The sequence below is a fragment of the Drosophila eugracilis genome, unplaced genomic scaffold (assembly GCF_018153835.1).
Source record: "Drosophila eugracilis isolate 14026-0451.02 unplaced genomic scaffold, ASM1815383v1 contig_616, whole genome shotgun sequence".
Taxonomy (NCBI): Eukaryota; Metazoa; Arthropoda; class Insecta; order Diptera; family Drosophilidae; genus Drosophila; species Drosophila eugracilis.
The window spans coordinates 192,253-208,270 of record NW_024573499.1 but is presented as its reverse complement, the minus strand read 5'-3'; the positions used below and the strand labels follow the sequence as shown (position 1 = coordinate 208,270).

Here is a 16,018-nt window from a genome sequence, read left to right as displayed (position 1 = left end):
CTTTTTTTTGATTTATTATGTTTGTTTACATTTCAATTTTAGTTCGATATTCTAAAAACGGCTGTGCTACCGATGACATTTATCGATAACCACCTGATGGCTTTATTTACGTTTTGTATGGCCAAAAAGAAAGTTGGCTAGAAAGCTCGCTATGGCTTAGATCAGAGGTTAAAGTTGGTGGGAGACGTCGCCTTTTATAATTTAGTCCCATGAATTTGTCCACCCGTGCTGTTTTGGCCATTGGCGGCGTCTTTCTGGGGTGCTGCAGTGGCGTTGTTTTCCTGGAGCTCTTGGTAAAACTCGACCCCGGCGCTGGAAACCTGATAACTGCAGCCCAGTTTGCTTTTATTTCCCTGGAGGGCTTCATTTTCACCTCGAGGTTTGGATTGGCTAAGCGCGTCATCAGCCTGAAGGACTATGCACTCCTGGTGGCTATGTTCTTCCTGACAAGCGTGTGCAACAACTACGTGTTCCAGTTCAATGTCCCAATGACACTACACATGATAATCCGTGGCGGATCCCTCATCACGAATATGTGCTTGGGCACAATGATCCTAAAAAGAAGCTACCGGCTGAGTCAGTACATATCCGTGGTCATGATCAGCGTGGGGATTTTCATCTGCACCTACTTTTCAAGCCCGGATTTGGGTGATAAGGAGAATACAAATAGTACGGAGAGTGATATATTCTGGTGGCTAGTGGGCGTGCTTCTCCTGGTAGTGGCTCTGTTTGTCTCCTCCTACATGGGCGTAACACAGGAATTGCTATATAGACGTCATGGAAAGTGTGCGAGGGAAGCCTTATATTACACCCACCTTTTGCCTCTTCCCGCCTTTCTGCTTATGCAAGAAAACATACGGACGCACTGGATCCAGGCCTTTGCGGGAGAGTCCTACCAGTTACCCCTTCTGGGCGTGACAGTGCCCTTATTACTACTTTACTTATTAGGCAATGTGTTGGCTCAGCACCTGTGCATCAGTTCCGTTTACACTCTGACTACGGAATGCAGCTCGCTAACGGTTACTCTGATCTTAACACTCCGCAAGTTCATCTCGCTGATGTTTTCTATATTATACTTTCGGAATCCCTTTACTGCATACCACTGGCTGGGCACAGTGCTAGTCTTTGTTGGCACCTTAATGTTTGCTGATGTCATCAAAGTTCCCAAAAGAGGATCTCAGGCTGTGAAACAGGAATAGAAAAAAATGACTTGTGACGAACAATATTATAATTCCATTTACATTTACATTTAAGTACAAATTAAAATTACAAGACTCTCATAATTGTTATGAAAAGAAGGCATACATTAAAATTAATGAAAAACGCGATGCTCTGGACGATCTGCCAAGGGCTTTATCTCTTTGGCGACACTGAATTTGTAAAACACGTTACATAAATACTAAATATAAATGCATTGGTATTGGGGGCCCAACCTATGCAGTTGCAGCTGCGGATATTAATACTGCTGCAGTCTTGATCCAGTCAAGCCGCAGGATCCTTCCTTACGCCCGCGCCTCGTTTTCCAGCCACTTAACGATCGATTTGTAGTTCTTGTTCATCCAGTCAACACTGGTCTCGATCTGTTCTACTATCTGTTGGATGGGCCTATCGTAGTCCCACTGGGCATCCTTTACAAAGTTTTCAAACTCGCCGAGCTGGAACTTTGAGTTGAACCGCTTTGTGGCGAACTTAAACAGCGTGTGAATATTGGACATCTGTGAACCCATACTGGAAAAGAGAAGGAGTCTTCAATATTAGCTGGGAACAAGTGATGATTTTGGCACTTACTATGTTTTGATCTCCTGCCAGTTGTTGCGTAGAAAATCAAAAGCAATGTTTTGGCCCACAACCGTATTGGAAACTGCGGCAAATACCCGAAACAAATCTTGTTTTCGAATATGTTGTCCGGCAATTCCACGACGCAGGAAGCGGTAGAGCAACCAGGGCTCTTTTGAGCAGCCGAGGGCACTCAACAGCAGGTCCTTCTCCCCAGGCACGTTCGTCTTCAGGAATCGCTCGAAGGCAAAGTCCCATTCGTACTCAGTGCCGTATTGTATGGCCGAACAGTAAACGACTCCCCTGAGATTTGGCACAATTCTGTAAAAGAAATAATGGGTTCATCAGAAGTAAGACCCCATTAATCTGTAATGTAATTTCTTACGGATTGTTTGAATCGGGATTTGGCGTCTGTACCCAGTTCTGGAAGTGCCTGCTGGCCTCAGAGATGCACTCCTGGTGACCCAGATGGCAAGCCGTTCCCAAAATATCTGCGCGTTTGAGCTTCACTAAAATATCTTCCGACTCACCCTGTGAGTCCTCGAATCCTACCTGGTCGTAGACCTTCTTCAGCTGCTTAAGTAGATAGTTCTGCGAAAAAGATTGTATTTTATGAGAATGAAAACATAACTATTCCTTTAAACAAACCTTTAGCAGATCATAGTCGCCGGAGTTTACGAACATGGAGTCGATGAAAATGAAGTTGCTAATGGCCGCCTTCCACGGCACATGACCTAGCTCATGTCCCAGGTAGCGCGTTAGATTCATGGCGGTTTCATATGATAGATAAGAACCCCTGGCCAAATTCATCACATCATCAATCAACTGAGCACGATTCGCTGGAGCAATATCCTCGAAGTGCTGAACATCCAATAAGTGTCCGGTGATTGCTCTCCAGTTATCTAAATCGTAGTTTACTCGATAGTAGCCAGTCTGTTGGACATTGAAGATAAACCATTTGGCTGTAGAAAGGTTCCTATTCTCCAGTTCATAAAGTTTAGTGCGGGGCATCCATGTGGTTGGCCGAGTGTTGTCAAAGTTTAGTTCCGAGGCAGTGGTAAAAGTAATGGGTATCCACCAGAGCAGACTCTCGTCCTCTCTAGTTGTGTTGGTGTATACAAAGCGAACCTGCTCCAGTCGAATTACATTCGAGTTGGGATGTTTCGATACCTTGACCACCGGATAGCCCGTTTGCAGGGTCCAAGTGTCCATGATCTCCTTTACACTTCTACTGTGATCGAGCAGTCCAGAAGACTTTGCTTCGTTAGTGAGAAAACGCCACAAATCATCCTGTGTTGCCGAGTTATAAGCCCTGAAAATATTTCATTTAAAATTGATTCGTAAATCACAAAAGAATATCTAGGCTTACATTTCCTGAAGGTATTTGCTAAGACCACGACGGAAAACTGGATTCGTGAGGAAGTGGGCCATCATGCGAATAATAGTCGATCCCTTGGCATAAGAAATTCGATCAAATATCTCGGAGATCTCCTGCGGGTTGAATACTTGGTGGGAGATCTTGTGAGATGTGGAGAGGGCATCAAGTTGGAATACTGTTTGCAGCTCATTCACCACGAACTGGTCCAACTGCTTCCACTCCGGCGCGACTGCGTCGGCCGTAAGGTACTCCATATAGCTAGCGAATCCTTCATTCAACCAAATATCCGACCACCAACTGGGCGTAACCAGGTTTCCGAACCACTGGTGGGCCAACTCGTGACCCACAACAGATGCCACACGCTGTTTATTATTAGCCGTAGCCACTCCTGGGTCATACAGCATGGCTGTCTCCCTAAAAGTAATGAGACCCCAGTTCTCCATAGCACCCGCCTGAAACTCTGGCAAAGCAATCATATCAATCTTCGGCAGGGGAAACGTCACATTAAAGAAGTCCTGAAGGAATGTCAATATCCTGGGTCCCACAGACAACGCGTACTCTGCTGATTTGATTGCATCTGCCCGAGCCCATACGGAGAAATTGCCAGAGGAAATGTGCGTGAAGTCGGATATGGCATAGGCTACCAGATAAGTTGACATCGGCAGCGATTCAGCAAAGTGATCCCATACATAGCTAGGCATGGTGGCACTGAGGGGTAATGATATTACTTTTAATTAAATATCTTTATAAGGACATAAAAGCAATACATACTGATCGTTGCTGGAGGCAATGGGCATGTTAGACACGGTGGTCATGTTTCGAGGTCGAGCGATGTGCAGAGTAAAGTTGGCCTTAAGAGCCGGCTCATCAAAGCAGGGAAAAGCCCGACGGGCATCCGTCGCCTGGAACTGTGTTGAAGCTACCCACCTGGAAGGTAATAAGTTAGAGTAAACTATGGTTTAGCTTATAAGTTATAGCCAATCTCACCTGGTCTCATTATGTACTTCATAAGAGCTGCGATAAAATCCTTGTAGGTAGTCCTCAATTATTCCGTCGAAACGAAGATGCACCACGTACTCCACGTCTTTTAGCAATTTGTCATAAAGCTCAATGACGAAGAACTGTTTGGCTCCAACCAAATACTGTTTATGAATTCGCAAACTGTCTCCATCCAGTCCCCCATCCGGCAGCACGCGTCGGACACTGATGTCGCTACGTGAAATGTTTAGCTCCTCTGCATGCATGGTGATGTTGTAGCAATCCTCCAGGACCTTTATTCTGATCTGAACACTACCAGCAAATGAGAAGTTACCATTGAGTTGCGGTTCCAGCGTGATGTTATATTTTAGTGGGCGGATGGAGCGCGGGAGACGGACATCTCGATCATATTTTGGTGCTCCATCCTGACCACCCTTAAGCTTCCTCAGATGGACACTGGTGCAAACGATATCCTCGTCTGATGCCGGCTCCAGTTCAGCACAGGTGGCGAAGTTGTAGACGATGAAACCTACAGCCAGTAACGTGCAGATGAAAAAAGAAGCCAGAAGGATTGCCGTGGTCAGGGATAGACTATAGCGTCGCCCTACTCGCGAAAAAGTGGTAGTAGTGGTTGGTGTTGCGGCATTTGTGGATCGGTTCTCCATACTCAAATTCTCGTGAAGCGGAATCTCCTTGACGACCATGTTGGCTGCAAATAAAGGCTAATAATAAAAATTATAGCTTTAAATTATTAACAAACAAAAAATTTAGATTATTAAATAAACTGATTATTATCTCATAGCATAATAGGGCAATCGTTTTGTCCTTCTCCGATTTCTTAAACAGGAAGAAGGATCTGAGCAGACCACTTCCACATCCACTTCCGCTGAAGCATTTAATATAGGCCTTAGTAATATAATATCCAACTGCAGGTTGCTCATTTTGCAATCTCGGGGTTCCACTTAAGTGGTTTCTCTGTCCTCGGGCCAACCCCTTGGCTATCTGGTGTTCCGATTAAATTGCGTAAATTGTGCATGAGCCCTGTCCTTGTGGATGTTGAGGGAAGCCACAGGAAGGGGCTTTCGAAAAGAGTTTTCGAGTAGGAAATTACTTAGTTTACGTCTCGGGTGGTCGTAACTAATTCATTAGCTCATCATCAGTGGGGAAAAGTAATGTATGGTTAACGACGAGAAGCAAAAAATTATTGTACATGTAATTTCCGAATGAGATATTATTCAATACGATGTCTAAGTATACAAATATACAAATATACAAATATACAAAGACGCCGTTACACTATACTTAACCAAAATGTGTGAATTCCAAATTATATTTAATTTAAAAACACTTTCAAGAATGTTATATACCCAATATAATATTGAACATAAAGACGGGAAAATATTACTGGCTGGCTTACGGGTTGACTTGAATTCTAGCTTTTGTTAAGCACACTTAAGTCACCTGGCTGGTTTTTTATGGGGTCTACATGCATCTGGTTAGACAGGAAGGGGGTGTTTCCCACTGTCGGTGTCATCGAAAATAATATATTAAAATTCACGATATTTCCCAGTTAGAAGTTGGAGTTAGAATGTGGTTGTAGAAGAACGCGACGGTTATTCCAAATCATCAAATCAAAGTAAGGTGAGGTTTTATAGTATAAATTGTATAATATAAACATACATAAGCACGCGCACAGTTGAGGTCACAATTATGATGCTTTCGCAATAAATTTTACTAGAAAAAGAACTCAGGTGTTAATTAATTGTTGGACGTTAATAAGTATAAAACTATAGAAAGTAAGTATTTCCTTAATTGAGTTGAAATAAAACAAACACATAAAAGAGCATTTCGACTATATAAAATTAACTTACGATCAAAGACAATGAATTCTAATATTCTGATAACACCTGTCCAATAGAAGATGTTCTTATCAAGATGTCAATGGCCTTCGGGCTACTTTATACTAAAAGCTAATTTCTTTTCGCGAGTCTTACAGATTGTAGCTCAACTGAGAGTCTGCATATGGAGCAGCTGAATTATCAATTGGCAAAAGTTTAAGCACAAATTGAGCAGACAACAACATTGTCGTAAATCAACTTATATATTCATGCAAATACGTCCGTCGGCTAATTGAGTTATGGCATTAATTTGATCAGCTTCTGCTGAAGCCTCCAGTTGGATCACCCTGCTCTGTCTCCTTCGGCTGATGCTGCTGCTGTTTTTGCAAATTGCTGCAATTAAACGCCGACAACTATGTACAGATGTCAACCCCGACGCTGGCACGATGACCTTCATTAAAATAAGGCTGCAAATGATACGATACCACCATCCGCCCACTCCACCCAATCCGACCCCGGGGTCCCTTTGCCGCTCGTTGGGGATCCAATTTATAGCCATATTTCATTGATAAACTGCGTGTAAGCCACTGGCGATGTGTCAGCAAATCGCCATATGGATATGAATAAAGCTTGTACACTTTAAATAACGCATTTTTAATAACTTTTAAATTTTCTCATATGAGAAATTTAAGTTTTAAAATTAATAAAATGACTGGTTCGTCTCTCGCAAAAACCAATGCGTAAGTTTATGCCAAACAGAAATCCTCTAAGCCGCATATAAATTGATTATCACATTTAATTTTCGATTATTGTGCTAAAGTTTTCTTGAAGTGTAGCCAATTAATAAACACAAGGACATGGACGTCTAGTGGGAAAGTGAATATTGACAAATCATTGGGGAGACAGGAGGAGGGAAATGAGAGAATAAAAAGGGGAGCACCGACATGTAAATATTGGCTCTTCACACTCCCACGATTAAGACATTAAATTTTAATCGCTCATCTTTTCGCTCTCCCAACCAAACCAAAAAAAAACAAGAGAGCGCCAATTTATTGACCGTTGAGTGATGGCCCACGCGTGTGCTGGTGTGGGTGTGTGTTCTATGGGGTCTGTAGTATTGTGGTAAGGGGAATCGGGGGTTTGAGGGGTAGGAAACAAATAAAATAACCGATCGCTGGGCCTCCAGATAATTTGCACGGATGCTCTAATTGAATTTTGGGGCAGTACCAGATGATTTCTACAAATTTGGATAGTAAATAACTTAGAGATCGCAATAAATTGCCAATCATAAAGGAAGGAAAGTTTCGGACCGGCAAATTTATTGGTCCTGCGTGAGCTTCTTATAAAATGTAGTTCTTCGGACTGGAAAAGTGTTTATTTTTTGTATATTAATCGTTGCCAGATGCCCCGCAAACTTGAAAAGCGTTTGCAAAATAAACATACCACGAGGGGGCAGAAATAAAAACAAAATTAAATGAAGTGTTGATTAGTCAATTACCTTCCGACGTGCAAGCAGCAGCCGGCACCCACAGAGAAAAAATATCAAAGCGAAATGCGCAGGTCAAATAAACACCTAGTTTCTCATATTATTTATTCACTAATAATCTTTAATATTTCAGAATTCAATAAATTCGTAATTTAGGTTTAGAAACAACTGAAATGTTCAAATTGAGTATCATTTTATTTTTTTAGTGCACACACACGCACAATTCACCCACACACATAAACGAGCAGCCTCTGAAACGTGGGAATAATTTAATTTACCGTTTCACCTCCGTCCTGGAAAACCGCTTGTCGGACTCTTTCACACCTTTACCGTTACGCTGGACCGACACCAAAGCAAATTATGTTCACAAATACAAATACACTTGGCTTTTGCTGACACCCGATTTATTGAATTAAAAGTAAACAAATCACCTGAACTAAGGCCCAGCTGCCGAACTAATCAAAATGCAATTTGCCAAGACATAACACTAAACGGAACACGAGTCTTTTTATTTATTTTGCCGACGAGCGCGAACACAACCGATCCTATTGGAATTTCATCTACATTTGACAGCAATTTTGTTTTACTTTTCGGCCGCACTGGCGCTAGCGCAAACAAAATGTTAAACAGCATCATCGTGCTAACATTATTGTTAACAGTTTTGTTATTACAGTCAGCGATTTAGCATTCCAAGCTGTCATTCAAAAGAAAGGTGTAATGTTACCCAGAGTGAATGGCAAAAGTGGAGAAGAAGAAGCACTAAAAACAGCTGACACTTGTTTATTAACTGAATTAAAATGCATTTAAGCCGTGTTTATATTACCGTAGGTACTACCAAATTCGACGCTCTTATATCATCTATATCCTCGGACTCCGCTCTAAAAGCTTTAGAGAAACGAAAATGCACTAAGCTCGTAATACAACACGGAAATTCACAACCTTTGACAGAGGAGAAAATTCTAGATATAAGAAAGAGCCACGGAATCTATATAGAACAATACAAATTTCGGCCAAATATAGAGGACATCAAATCTGCAGACCTAATTATTGGACATGCAGGAGCAGGAACTTGCATGGATATACTAAATAACCGAAAACATGGACTCATTGTAATAAATGACACACTCATGGACAACCATCAATTAGAGCTGGCCAAGCAATTATCCTCTGAAAATTATCTTTACTATTGCAAGGTTACGGATTTGGATGCCCAGCTAGCCTCTCTCGACTTTAAAGCCCTAAAACCCTATGAATATCAACCCGAAAATCTTAACAAATTTGTTTCCGCCATCAATGAACTGATGTCTCATTAAAATCTAATAAACGTTGAACCAAAAACAAGCTTTTTTGTAGCCAACCCCCAGTGGGGTTAGCGTTTGCTATATATTTGGGTTTGCAAGAATAGTTAATAAACACGAACGTCTACGAAGAATATTAAATATTTTATGCAATCTAACACTTGCTGGGGCTATATGAGATAGATAAATTCACAATTAAACGATAATGCGTACATATTTTTTTTTGTTACTGTAACTGGTAAATTCCACTTATTAGAAAAGTTAATTTTATATAACGCAATGAGACTCTCAACGTGCTTTGGTTGTTGCTCTGTCCGGTTCCGCTTTGTTTACTCCTCGGCTGCGGCTGCTCCATTTTCTATGATAGCATCGAAAGAGAAGGGCTGGAAAGCATATCCCTGACCCTTATAGAACTTGCTCTGGAACTCGACCCTAGAAGATTAGAGAAATACAGTTTGTTACTATTGATTTTGATTTAAATGAAACTCAAGTGATTTACCAGTGAAGACGTAGAGTGTGCAGGAAGGCGGACAAGCCCTCCATTAGCACCAAAATGCCAACAGTGAGAATAGCCCAGAAGGCGAACACGCAGGTCAAGACGATGCCGCCAACAGGGCCTTCCTGCTTTAGACCAATCGACAGGACCATGGTCCACAGCACCTCAGCCAGCTCTGCCAGTTTAAAAAGTTTAAATAAGCTATCAACTTAGATTATAGTTCGTTCGATTTCTTACGGGCATGAGCCAGGGATAGCGCCCACAATCGGAGATAGGAAGCAGTGTGGGAAACGGAACCCAGCACATACTCAATAGTGTGGATGCTTTGGTGAATAAAAATCTCGGATAGCTCCTCTTCCTCCTCATGACCTCCGCCACCACCATGGGATCCACCATTTGAAACGCCGCCAGTTTCCGCATCAGAAGTGGCTCCGGCAATCGGTTGAACCTGAAACCAATCAGGATTGTTTACTCCATTTAAAAAGAATATTTTAAAAATCTAATGTCGAACTTCTCTAATTGAAAGAGCAATATATTTTTCAAACTTATAAAGTATATACACTATACATTTCCAATTCATTCACTGGCAGATTAACCAGTAAATGTTGTTAAGAAATAGTATATAAATATTAAATTAGAGAAGTTCAACTCAACAAGGACAACAAACGACACGACTAACCTCTTCCTACGGTTTGTGGGTTGGAGTGTTTTAGTTTATTCGGTGTGGATTTAATTTTGGGGATTTAATTTTGTTATTCGGGAGCAAAAATAAACAAGAAGCAGTTAGTATAATGTGGAGATCTGGAAGTGCGATGTGCGTTGAAATGTTGTGATATGAATGGAGGGTTTTTCTATGGGAAATGATGAAATGCTTAGTATGGAATTCTACTTACGTTTGCTTGCTTGCGAGCCTGCATAATAAGCAGCGGCTTGGCCAGCAGCATCACTGGAATACAGCCGACTGCGACCAGGACGAAGAGTACCTGAATAAAGTGCTGACCCATAAACATATACGTTTCACATTTTTCTGGCGGTGGTTTGGGATTGTTAAACAGAACCATGTCGATAAAAGTGATTAGGATCGATGGTGCACAGGCTTCGGAATAAGGCCCTAAATATGAAAATATATGTGTCAATAAGTAAGTACAGGATCAACTTAAAGAACTCACTTTCATTAGTGGCCGCGAACTTGATCCATTTAATGAACATCAGCAGAACCATGTAGAAGAAGAGCAGAAGGAGGAAGACCAGTTGTGGAATGAACTCGTACAACAGGGAAATCCTGTTGCGGAAATACGTATGGTTGTGCCAGCTCATCACCACTCCGAAGATCATGTGTATAACGCCGAAAATAATAGATATCTTCATTTTGTAGGCGTTATGGAAAATAATTTTATTGGCTCCCGCTACCTGCCAAATAGGATCCATGCCGAACGGATACGGAGCCCCCTCGTAGTCGTCTTTTGGGCTCAACTGTAGGAACTTGTTGTCCATAACAGTAGATTTGTTGTAGGACATATGCCAATGGGATCCAAAGATATTCAGCGATTTGGAGAATATATCATTGTATATAAGACCAGTGTACATGGAGAATACACCCATGAGAAAGATGATATATCGTCCTCCGAAGAATATGTTCCAGATCTCATTGTCTGTCTTTTGAGCCGCCAGTCCTTTCTCTTTACGAATCATCCAAAGACCAAATAGCGCCATTATGGCTCCATGGCCCAAATCTCCAAACATCACGGCAAACAGAAACGGGAAGGTGATGATCGTGTAGGGAGCTGGATTCATTTCCCGATAGCTGGCCACCCCATAAGCATCGATCAACGCCTGGAAAGCCTTGGTGAACTTATTTGTACGATTGTACGTAGGAGGATTCTCGAACGTCTGCATCCGGTTAAGAATCGGTGGCACCGACGATCCCGATCTTTCAGTTCCCCGACGCAAGGCCAGTTGGATGGTTTCAATGTCCAGAAGCGGCACCCAACACTCGGCGATCAGACACTTCTGGGTCACGTCCAGATTGAAGAGATTTAGCGTATGGTAGATAGCTTTAATCTTCCGCACTTTGACAAACCAGTTCTTCAAGTTCTTGGCCGCAGCGACCAAGACGCGATGTCGATGGTCCTGTGTCTGACCGAGCACGGTGTTCAGATCTTCAATACGAGTCATCACACCCATGGCCATCTCACGGCGGTCAGCCGGAGCCTCGGGGCAAGGATAAAGCGTGGCGCGGAACCCCTCGCAGATCTTCTTAACGCGCGTCTTCAGCTGATCGCCCTGGAAGAAAATGATGAACACAGACTTGTGCACCTGGTCGCCCTGAAAATCGGAAGCATATGAATGATTAATTGTTAAGTGTTAAGTAAGGTAGAAATTAATACAAAATACTAATTTTATGAAAGTTTGTAGTATATGGGTTTAACTTCTAGTTTTAGACTTACATTGGTGGGATCCTCCAATGGCGTTTCGATCATCGCCTGTCGCAAGAAGACATTTCCCCTGCAGGCGCGCCACAGCATCCGCTCAAAGGCAGGCAGCCGCTCTCTTAGGATAACGCCGGCCACAAAGCTATATGGGATTGGAAATCAGCGATTAGTGACACACCTCCGCTACTAGCTATTCAACAGATTCATTCCGGTTATTTACGACAAACAAGGAAAACTAAACTCTCAAGCACAAGTTACCAATGGACGCGCGAGGCTAGAGCAGGAATCAGGATGAATGAGACACCGGGTGGGATTGTTTGGATAGTTGGGAAGATGAGACGTTAGCACTCAAGGTTGCATTTTGAAGTCTGGACATGATGCGGGATGGTGCTGGGACGCAAGGGGAGGCGAGCGAAGCTAATGACATGTCTCTATATACAGCTGATTGACCGATCAATACGAATACCAATACGGACACAAATACGATTGATGAGCGCTGTTCGTTGGCTAATGGATACGAGTTTGACTGATTGTGTGGCCTATTCTTTTGTTTTTGAAGGGGCTGGGTACCAACCATGGAAGATAATCCTCACGTTCGTTTGATTTTTCCATGTAACTAAATTTTTTAAACATATTTTTTTCGGTTGGACATTTTTGTGTGGGGAGAGAGGAGCATAAGAAGAGAACGACGTTTAATTTAGTTGTTTTTTGTGTGACATAATTCATTTTGGATCTTGCACAAAAAATTATTGCTCGAAACTCCAAGAGACTCCAAGATGGTCGGAATAAATGGACATGGCTTGGTTAATCGTCCTCTTTGGTGGCGCAGCTGCTTTGGCTTTTGGTTAGATTGGCGTTGGCGGCAATAAGCAATAATTTTGTGTGGCATTTCGTTGGTAAAGATTATGTACAGTAAAAGCTTCCTTGGGCGGAAATAGAAGAATTATCCTATTATTTATACTATACTCATTAAGTATATACATAGCAAGTAAAACATAAATAAGAGTAAGACCCCATATGTTATCTCGACATAAATCTTAAAGTTTAGTCCCAGTTTTGGACCTTTAACTTAGTATTATTTCCGCCCAAGGAACATTTTTCTGTTGCTAGAGCTATGTCCTAAGCCCGAGTGTGCGCCTGCCCAATTTTGGATGCTGGATACGTACCCGAGCTGTACGGGACCCATGGAGGCACCAGCGGTCCGCGCCTCGTCCGTGATCAAGGCGCGGGTCATCGACTCGGTTGTTTGGTTTACGCCGCCTTCTTGCTAAAAATTGTGAATGTTGGGCAAAGGTCATTTCGACTCGACTTACATATGGGTTAGCTTGGGGTTAACTCTTAGGGAAAGGTTAGTAGAACCGCCTCCGAATCGTGGTTGTTGGGTTTTGTGGCATGTGGAGGGGATTGGATTGGATATAATTTGGAAACCGACACCAGAGCAAACAAGTAGAGTATGTGCTTTATGTTTGAAAACAATTTGATAGCCTATCAAATGGAACACTCATCAATTGTACATGGATGGGACACGGACGAGTAAAACACAAACAGCTAGGAGTGAGAGGAGCACGAGAGCGAGTGGGTCTTGGCCTGAGTTTAGTTTTCCCCCTGTTCTCGTCGAGGTCCGTGGCCCCAGTTCCCAGGTCCAGGTCCGCATCAATATTTACCCAAGCTTTAAATTCTGGCCCGGCTGGCTGGCCCGGACACCCTCCTCGCCCAGCAGCTGCGCCTGCTCGTCCTCGTTTTGGTTGTCGGCCATCTGCGGATAGCGCCGATATTTGCTGGATGAGTATGTGCCACTCGACTTGTACACCGTGGGCACCGACTTTTGGCAACACCATCAATATTGGGCAGGGCATTGGTTGGTGTTTTGGTTTTTTTGTTGGGTGTTCGTGGTTTGTGCAGTTTTGTGTTTTTATCGGTTTTTGATTTTTGGTCGGGTTGATTGATTGATTGTGTATTGATTGATATGGAAAAACAAAATGTAAAAACGCATAATAAAATAACCAAAAATATCAAATAATTAATACTAAACAATAAGATTGTGCAAACATCGAGCTATACATATATAAACAGAGTGTGGAATAAATAAAGAAATTGAAAGAGGAATATTAAGATGTGTATCTAAAGGAAACAAAAAGCCAGGATGGATATCTGAAACCCCGTTTGAAAATAAGCTAAGCAATAGAAAACGGTTTTACTTTATGGTAAAATCATATAGTATTTATGCATTTTTGTCTTCTATTGCTACAATGTTTCAGAAACCCTTATATGTATTATTTTGATTGCTCAGAAACACATCGAATAAAAACAATAACCATTAACTGATATCAAACGCACAATAAAGGAATTTTCACAAACTCAAACCAAGGGGTAAAGCACACATCGTTTGCCTTGGGAAACGGAGAAGGGGAAGTGGAGATTCGTGCACAGTAGTCTAGAGAAATCGTTTTAGTGTGGGGAGGAGTCTGGGAGGGAAACCTTATGTAACTAGAAGTCGTGGCTGCCACACTTGTGTTGTCGGTTGGGACATTGGTTATTGCTTAGAAAAGTTGGTTAGTAATCAGCCGCTTTACTGGCTGACATATGTTAAATGGAAATCGGTTACCGATCGTTATTTGTTAAATGATACCCATTGGCTGTTCTTCATGCCGCTGCTTACCTCGTCAAAGAAGACTTGAGTTTTGCGAAGAATGTGCTTCAGCTCAGTCAGCTCAAGAAAGTTGCGTTTCAAGGCCTCGGCGTTCTGATTCACCTCCCTTAACTCGTTTTCCAGTTTCTCGAAGGTGGCCTGAAGGGTAGAAAGGGAAGCCATATAAGTTAAAAAAAAAGAGGCTAAGCTGTTTTGGCTCTTACAACTCTATGTAGTGACTATTATTTATCATATAATCATTAGTTTGTTTACCTCAAGATCGATCATCTCACGGGGCTGCGGGGCCTCGGGACTCTCTCCGGTGTCCAACATGGGGAATCCCATCCTTCTTGATCTCCTTCTCCAGGTAACGCAACTTGCGCTCCATTTCATCACATCGTCGTACCTCATTGACGAACTTCCTTTGGAAGGCGTTAACATCCGGATTAAGCTGTGGATTTCGTAAAAATAGGTTATTATAAGGGGCGTCTGATTTAAAACCTTTTTGCGGTCAATCAATAGCACTGGATTAATGGTCGTTTTTCTTCCCTTTTTGTAAAAAAAAAACAATATTAAAAGGGACATTTATTAGTACATCTTTTTTAGATGTAGATATACTAAATATTAAAATTTAGTGGTGGCGTCATAAGAATTTTTTACAATCAGAGGAAACGTCTCATGGAATATTAAACCATATAAGGTAGAATTTGTTTTTTGACTTGGTGCATAACTCAACCAGTAATATTGCTTTCTACGCTGTTTTATGTAATTCATTCTACTCACATCTCGGAACTGAACCAAACCCAGTTCTCCCAACTCGGACACGCAGGCATAGGCCGCCTCACTCTGCAGGAAAAGCTGGCATAGCGCCATTTCCTCGCTCCGGAACAGGGAACCCATTGTGGCCCGACCCCAATATCTGTAAACACACACAAATGAATCAGAATATTTACATATATTACATATATTTCCCATTTCATTTAATGATTCATGGCCACATAAACCGCGTCTGCAATCTGGGTTTCTCTGAAAGATTGGCGGCTGTGTCATAAATGTACATATATACTTTAACACTACATTGATTATCATTAGGGGCGGACGTCCACTTGTCCTCATCGCGATATCTGTAATCTATACTATATACGCAGAGATTCGATTTCTATACCCCATGCATATATTGATTTTTCTCCGCTGCAGACAAAAAGAAAGTGCTACGTTGGACCCGGATGCGAAGGTTTAAGCGTATCGAAAGGTCACCGAATCACTACATTTTTTCTTTATCACGAAATCATTTAGTTTGTTAAGGGGTCTATACCATATTGGCGTTAAATATTTAATTACCAATATCTTAAAAATAAATATAAATTCGTCCACGAAATTCCAGCAGCAGACCGACAAAAGAAAATTATGAAGTGTGACCGTACAAAGACGACTGATTAATACCATTCAATCTTGTTAATAGTAATTCATTGAATAATAAATAAAATAGGTTTTTATTTATAATTTATCTAAGGAAACTAATAGCTAATGAGAAATATTATTTAATTCATATGCTTAAACGAATGTACACAATTTATTATTCCCATAGAATTTCGCCATCTTGCTTGAACTGAAATTTTTGTAGGGATATTCATCGTTTACCTTTGACAGTTACTATAATGTTATATGATATTTTCTATATCGTTTAAAAAATATATCGGATTATGA

General features: G+C 41.7%; 4 protein-coding genes across 4 annotated transcripts; 2 read left to right on the top strand and 2 right to left on the bottom strand.

Moving 5' to 3' along the window:
• Positions 1-127: 127 nt before the first annotated feature.
• LOC108116066 (UDP-xylose and UDP-N-acetylglucosamine transporter) lies at positions 128-1,328 on the top strand. Its single transcript, XM_017227777.2, has one exon. The coding sequence runs from the start codon at positions 210-212 to the stop codon at positions 1,197-1,199; it is 990 nt and encodes a 329-aa protein (XP_017083266.2). The 5' UTR covers positions 128-209; the 3' UTR covers positions 1,200-1,328.
• Positions 1,214-8,009, bottom strand: LOC108116064 (aminopeptidase N). The gene is made up of 8 exons (XM_017227775.2): positions 7,735-8,009; positions 4,142-4,854; positions 3,926-4,081; positions 3,146-3,862; positions 2,425-3,088; positions 2,162-2,367; positions 1,789-2,097; positions 1,214-1,728 (listed from the first exon to the last, which is right to left on the bottom strand). Exons 2-8 carry the CDS (start codon positions 4,834-4,836, stop codon positions 1,503-1,505), a joined length of 2,973 nt encoding a protein of 990 aa, XP_017083264.1. The 5' UTR covers positions 4,837-4,854; positions 7,735-8,009; the 3' UTR covers positions 1,214-1,502.
• Positions 8,010-8,193: 184 nt separating this feature from the next.
• Positions 8,194-8,788, top strand: LOC108116037 (UDP-N-acetylglucosamine transferase subunit ALG13 homolog). The gene has a single exon (XM_017227734.2). It carries the CDS (start codon positions 8,254-8,256, stop codon positions 8,767-8,769), a length of 516 nt encoding a protein of 171 aa, XP_017083223.1. The 5' UTR covers positions 8,194-8,253; the 3' UTR covers positions 8,770-8,788.
• Positions 8,789-8,879: 91 nt separating this feature from the next.
• On the bottom strand, positions 8,880-15,736 carry LOC108116035 (V-type proton ATPase 116 kDa subunit a1). The gene is given in 14 exon segments (XM_017227727.2): positions 8,880-9,186; positions 9,254-9,425; positions 9,488-9,698; positions 9,930-9,935; positions 10,144-10,361; positions 10,420-11,575; positions 11,698-11,824; positions 12,257-12,298; positions 12,849-12,949; positions 14,342-14,470; positions 14,585-14,647; positions 14,649-14,762; positions 15,095-15,230; positions 15,653-15,736. Coding segments are annotated over 13 exon segments (2,559 nt in total). The 5' UTR covers positions 15,212-15,230; positions 15,653-15,736; the 3' UTR covers positions 8,880-9,083.
• Between the last annotated feature and the right edge of the window lie 282 nt (positions 15,737-16,018).

What these genes read in the sequence shown, in the direction of transcription:
- LOC108116066 (XM_017227777.2), top strand. Translation starts at nt 210, where the DNA reads ATGAATTTGTCCACCCGTGCTGTTTTGGCCATTGGCGGCGTCTTTCTG.
- LOC108116037 (XM_017227734.2), top strand. Translation starts at nt 8,254, where the DNA reads ATGCATTTAAGCCGTGTTTATATTACCGTAGGTACTACCAAATTCGAC.
- LOC108116064 (XM_017227775.2), bottom strand. Translation starts at nt 4,836, where the DNA reads ATGGTCGTCAAGGAGATTCCGCTTCACGAGAATTTGAGTATGGAGAAC. An exon ending in GAAGTACATAATGAGACCAG is followed by an intron (nt 4,082 to 4,141) that starts GTGAGATTGGCT and finishes ATTACCTTCCAG; the next exon opens with GTGGGTAGCTTCAACACAGT. An exon ending in GCGACTATGATCTGCTAAAG is followed by an intron (nt 2,368 to 2,424) that starts GTTTGTTTAAAG and finishes TCTTTTTCGCAG; the next exon opens with AACTATCTACTTAAGCAGCT.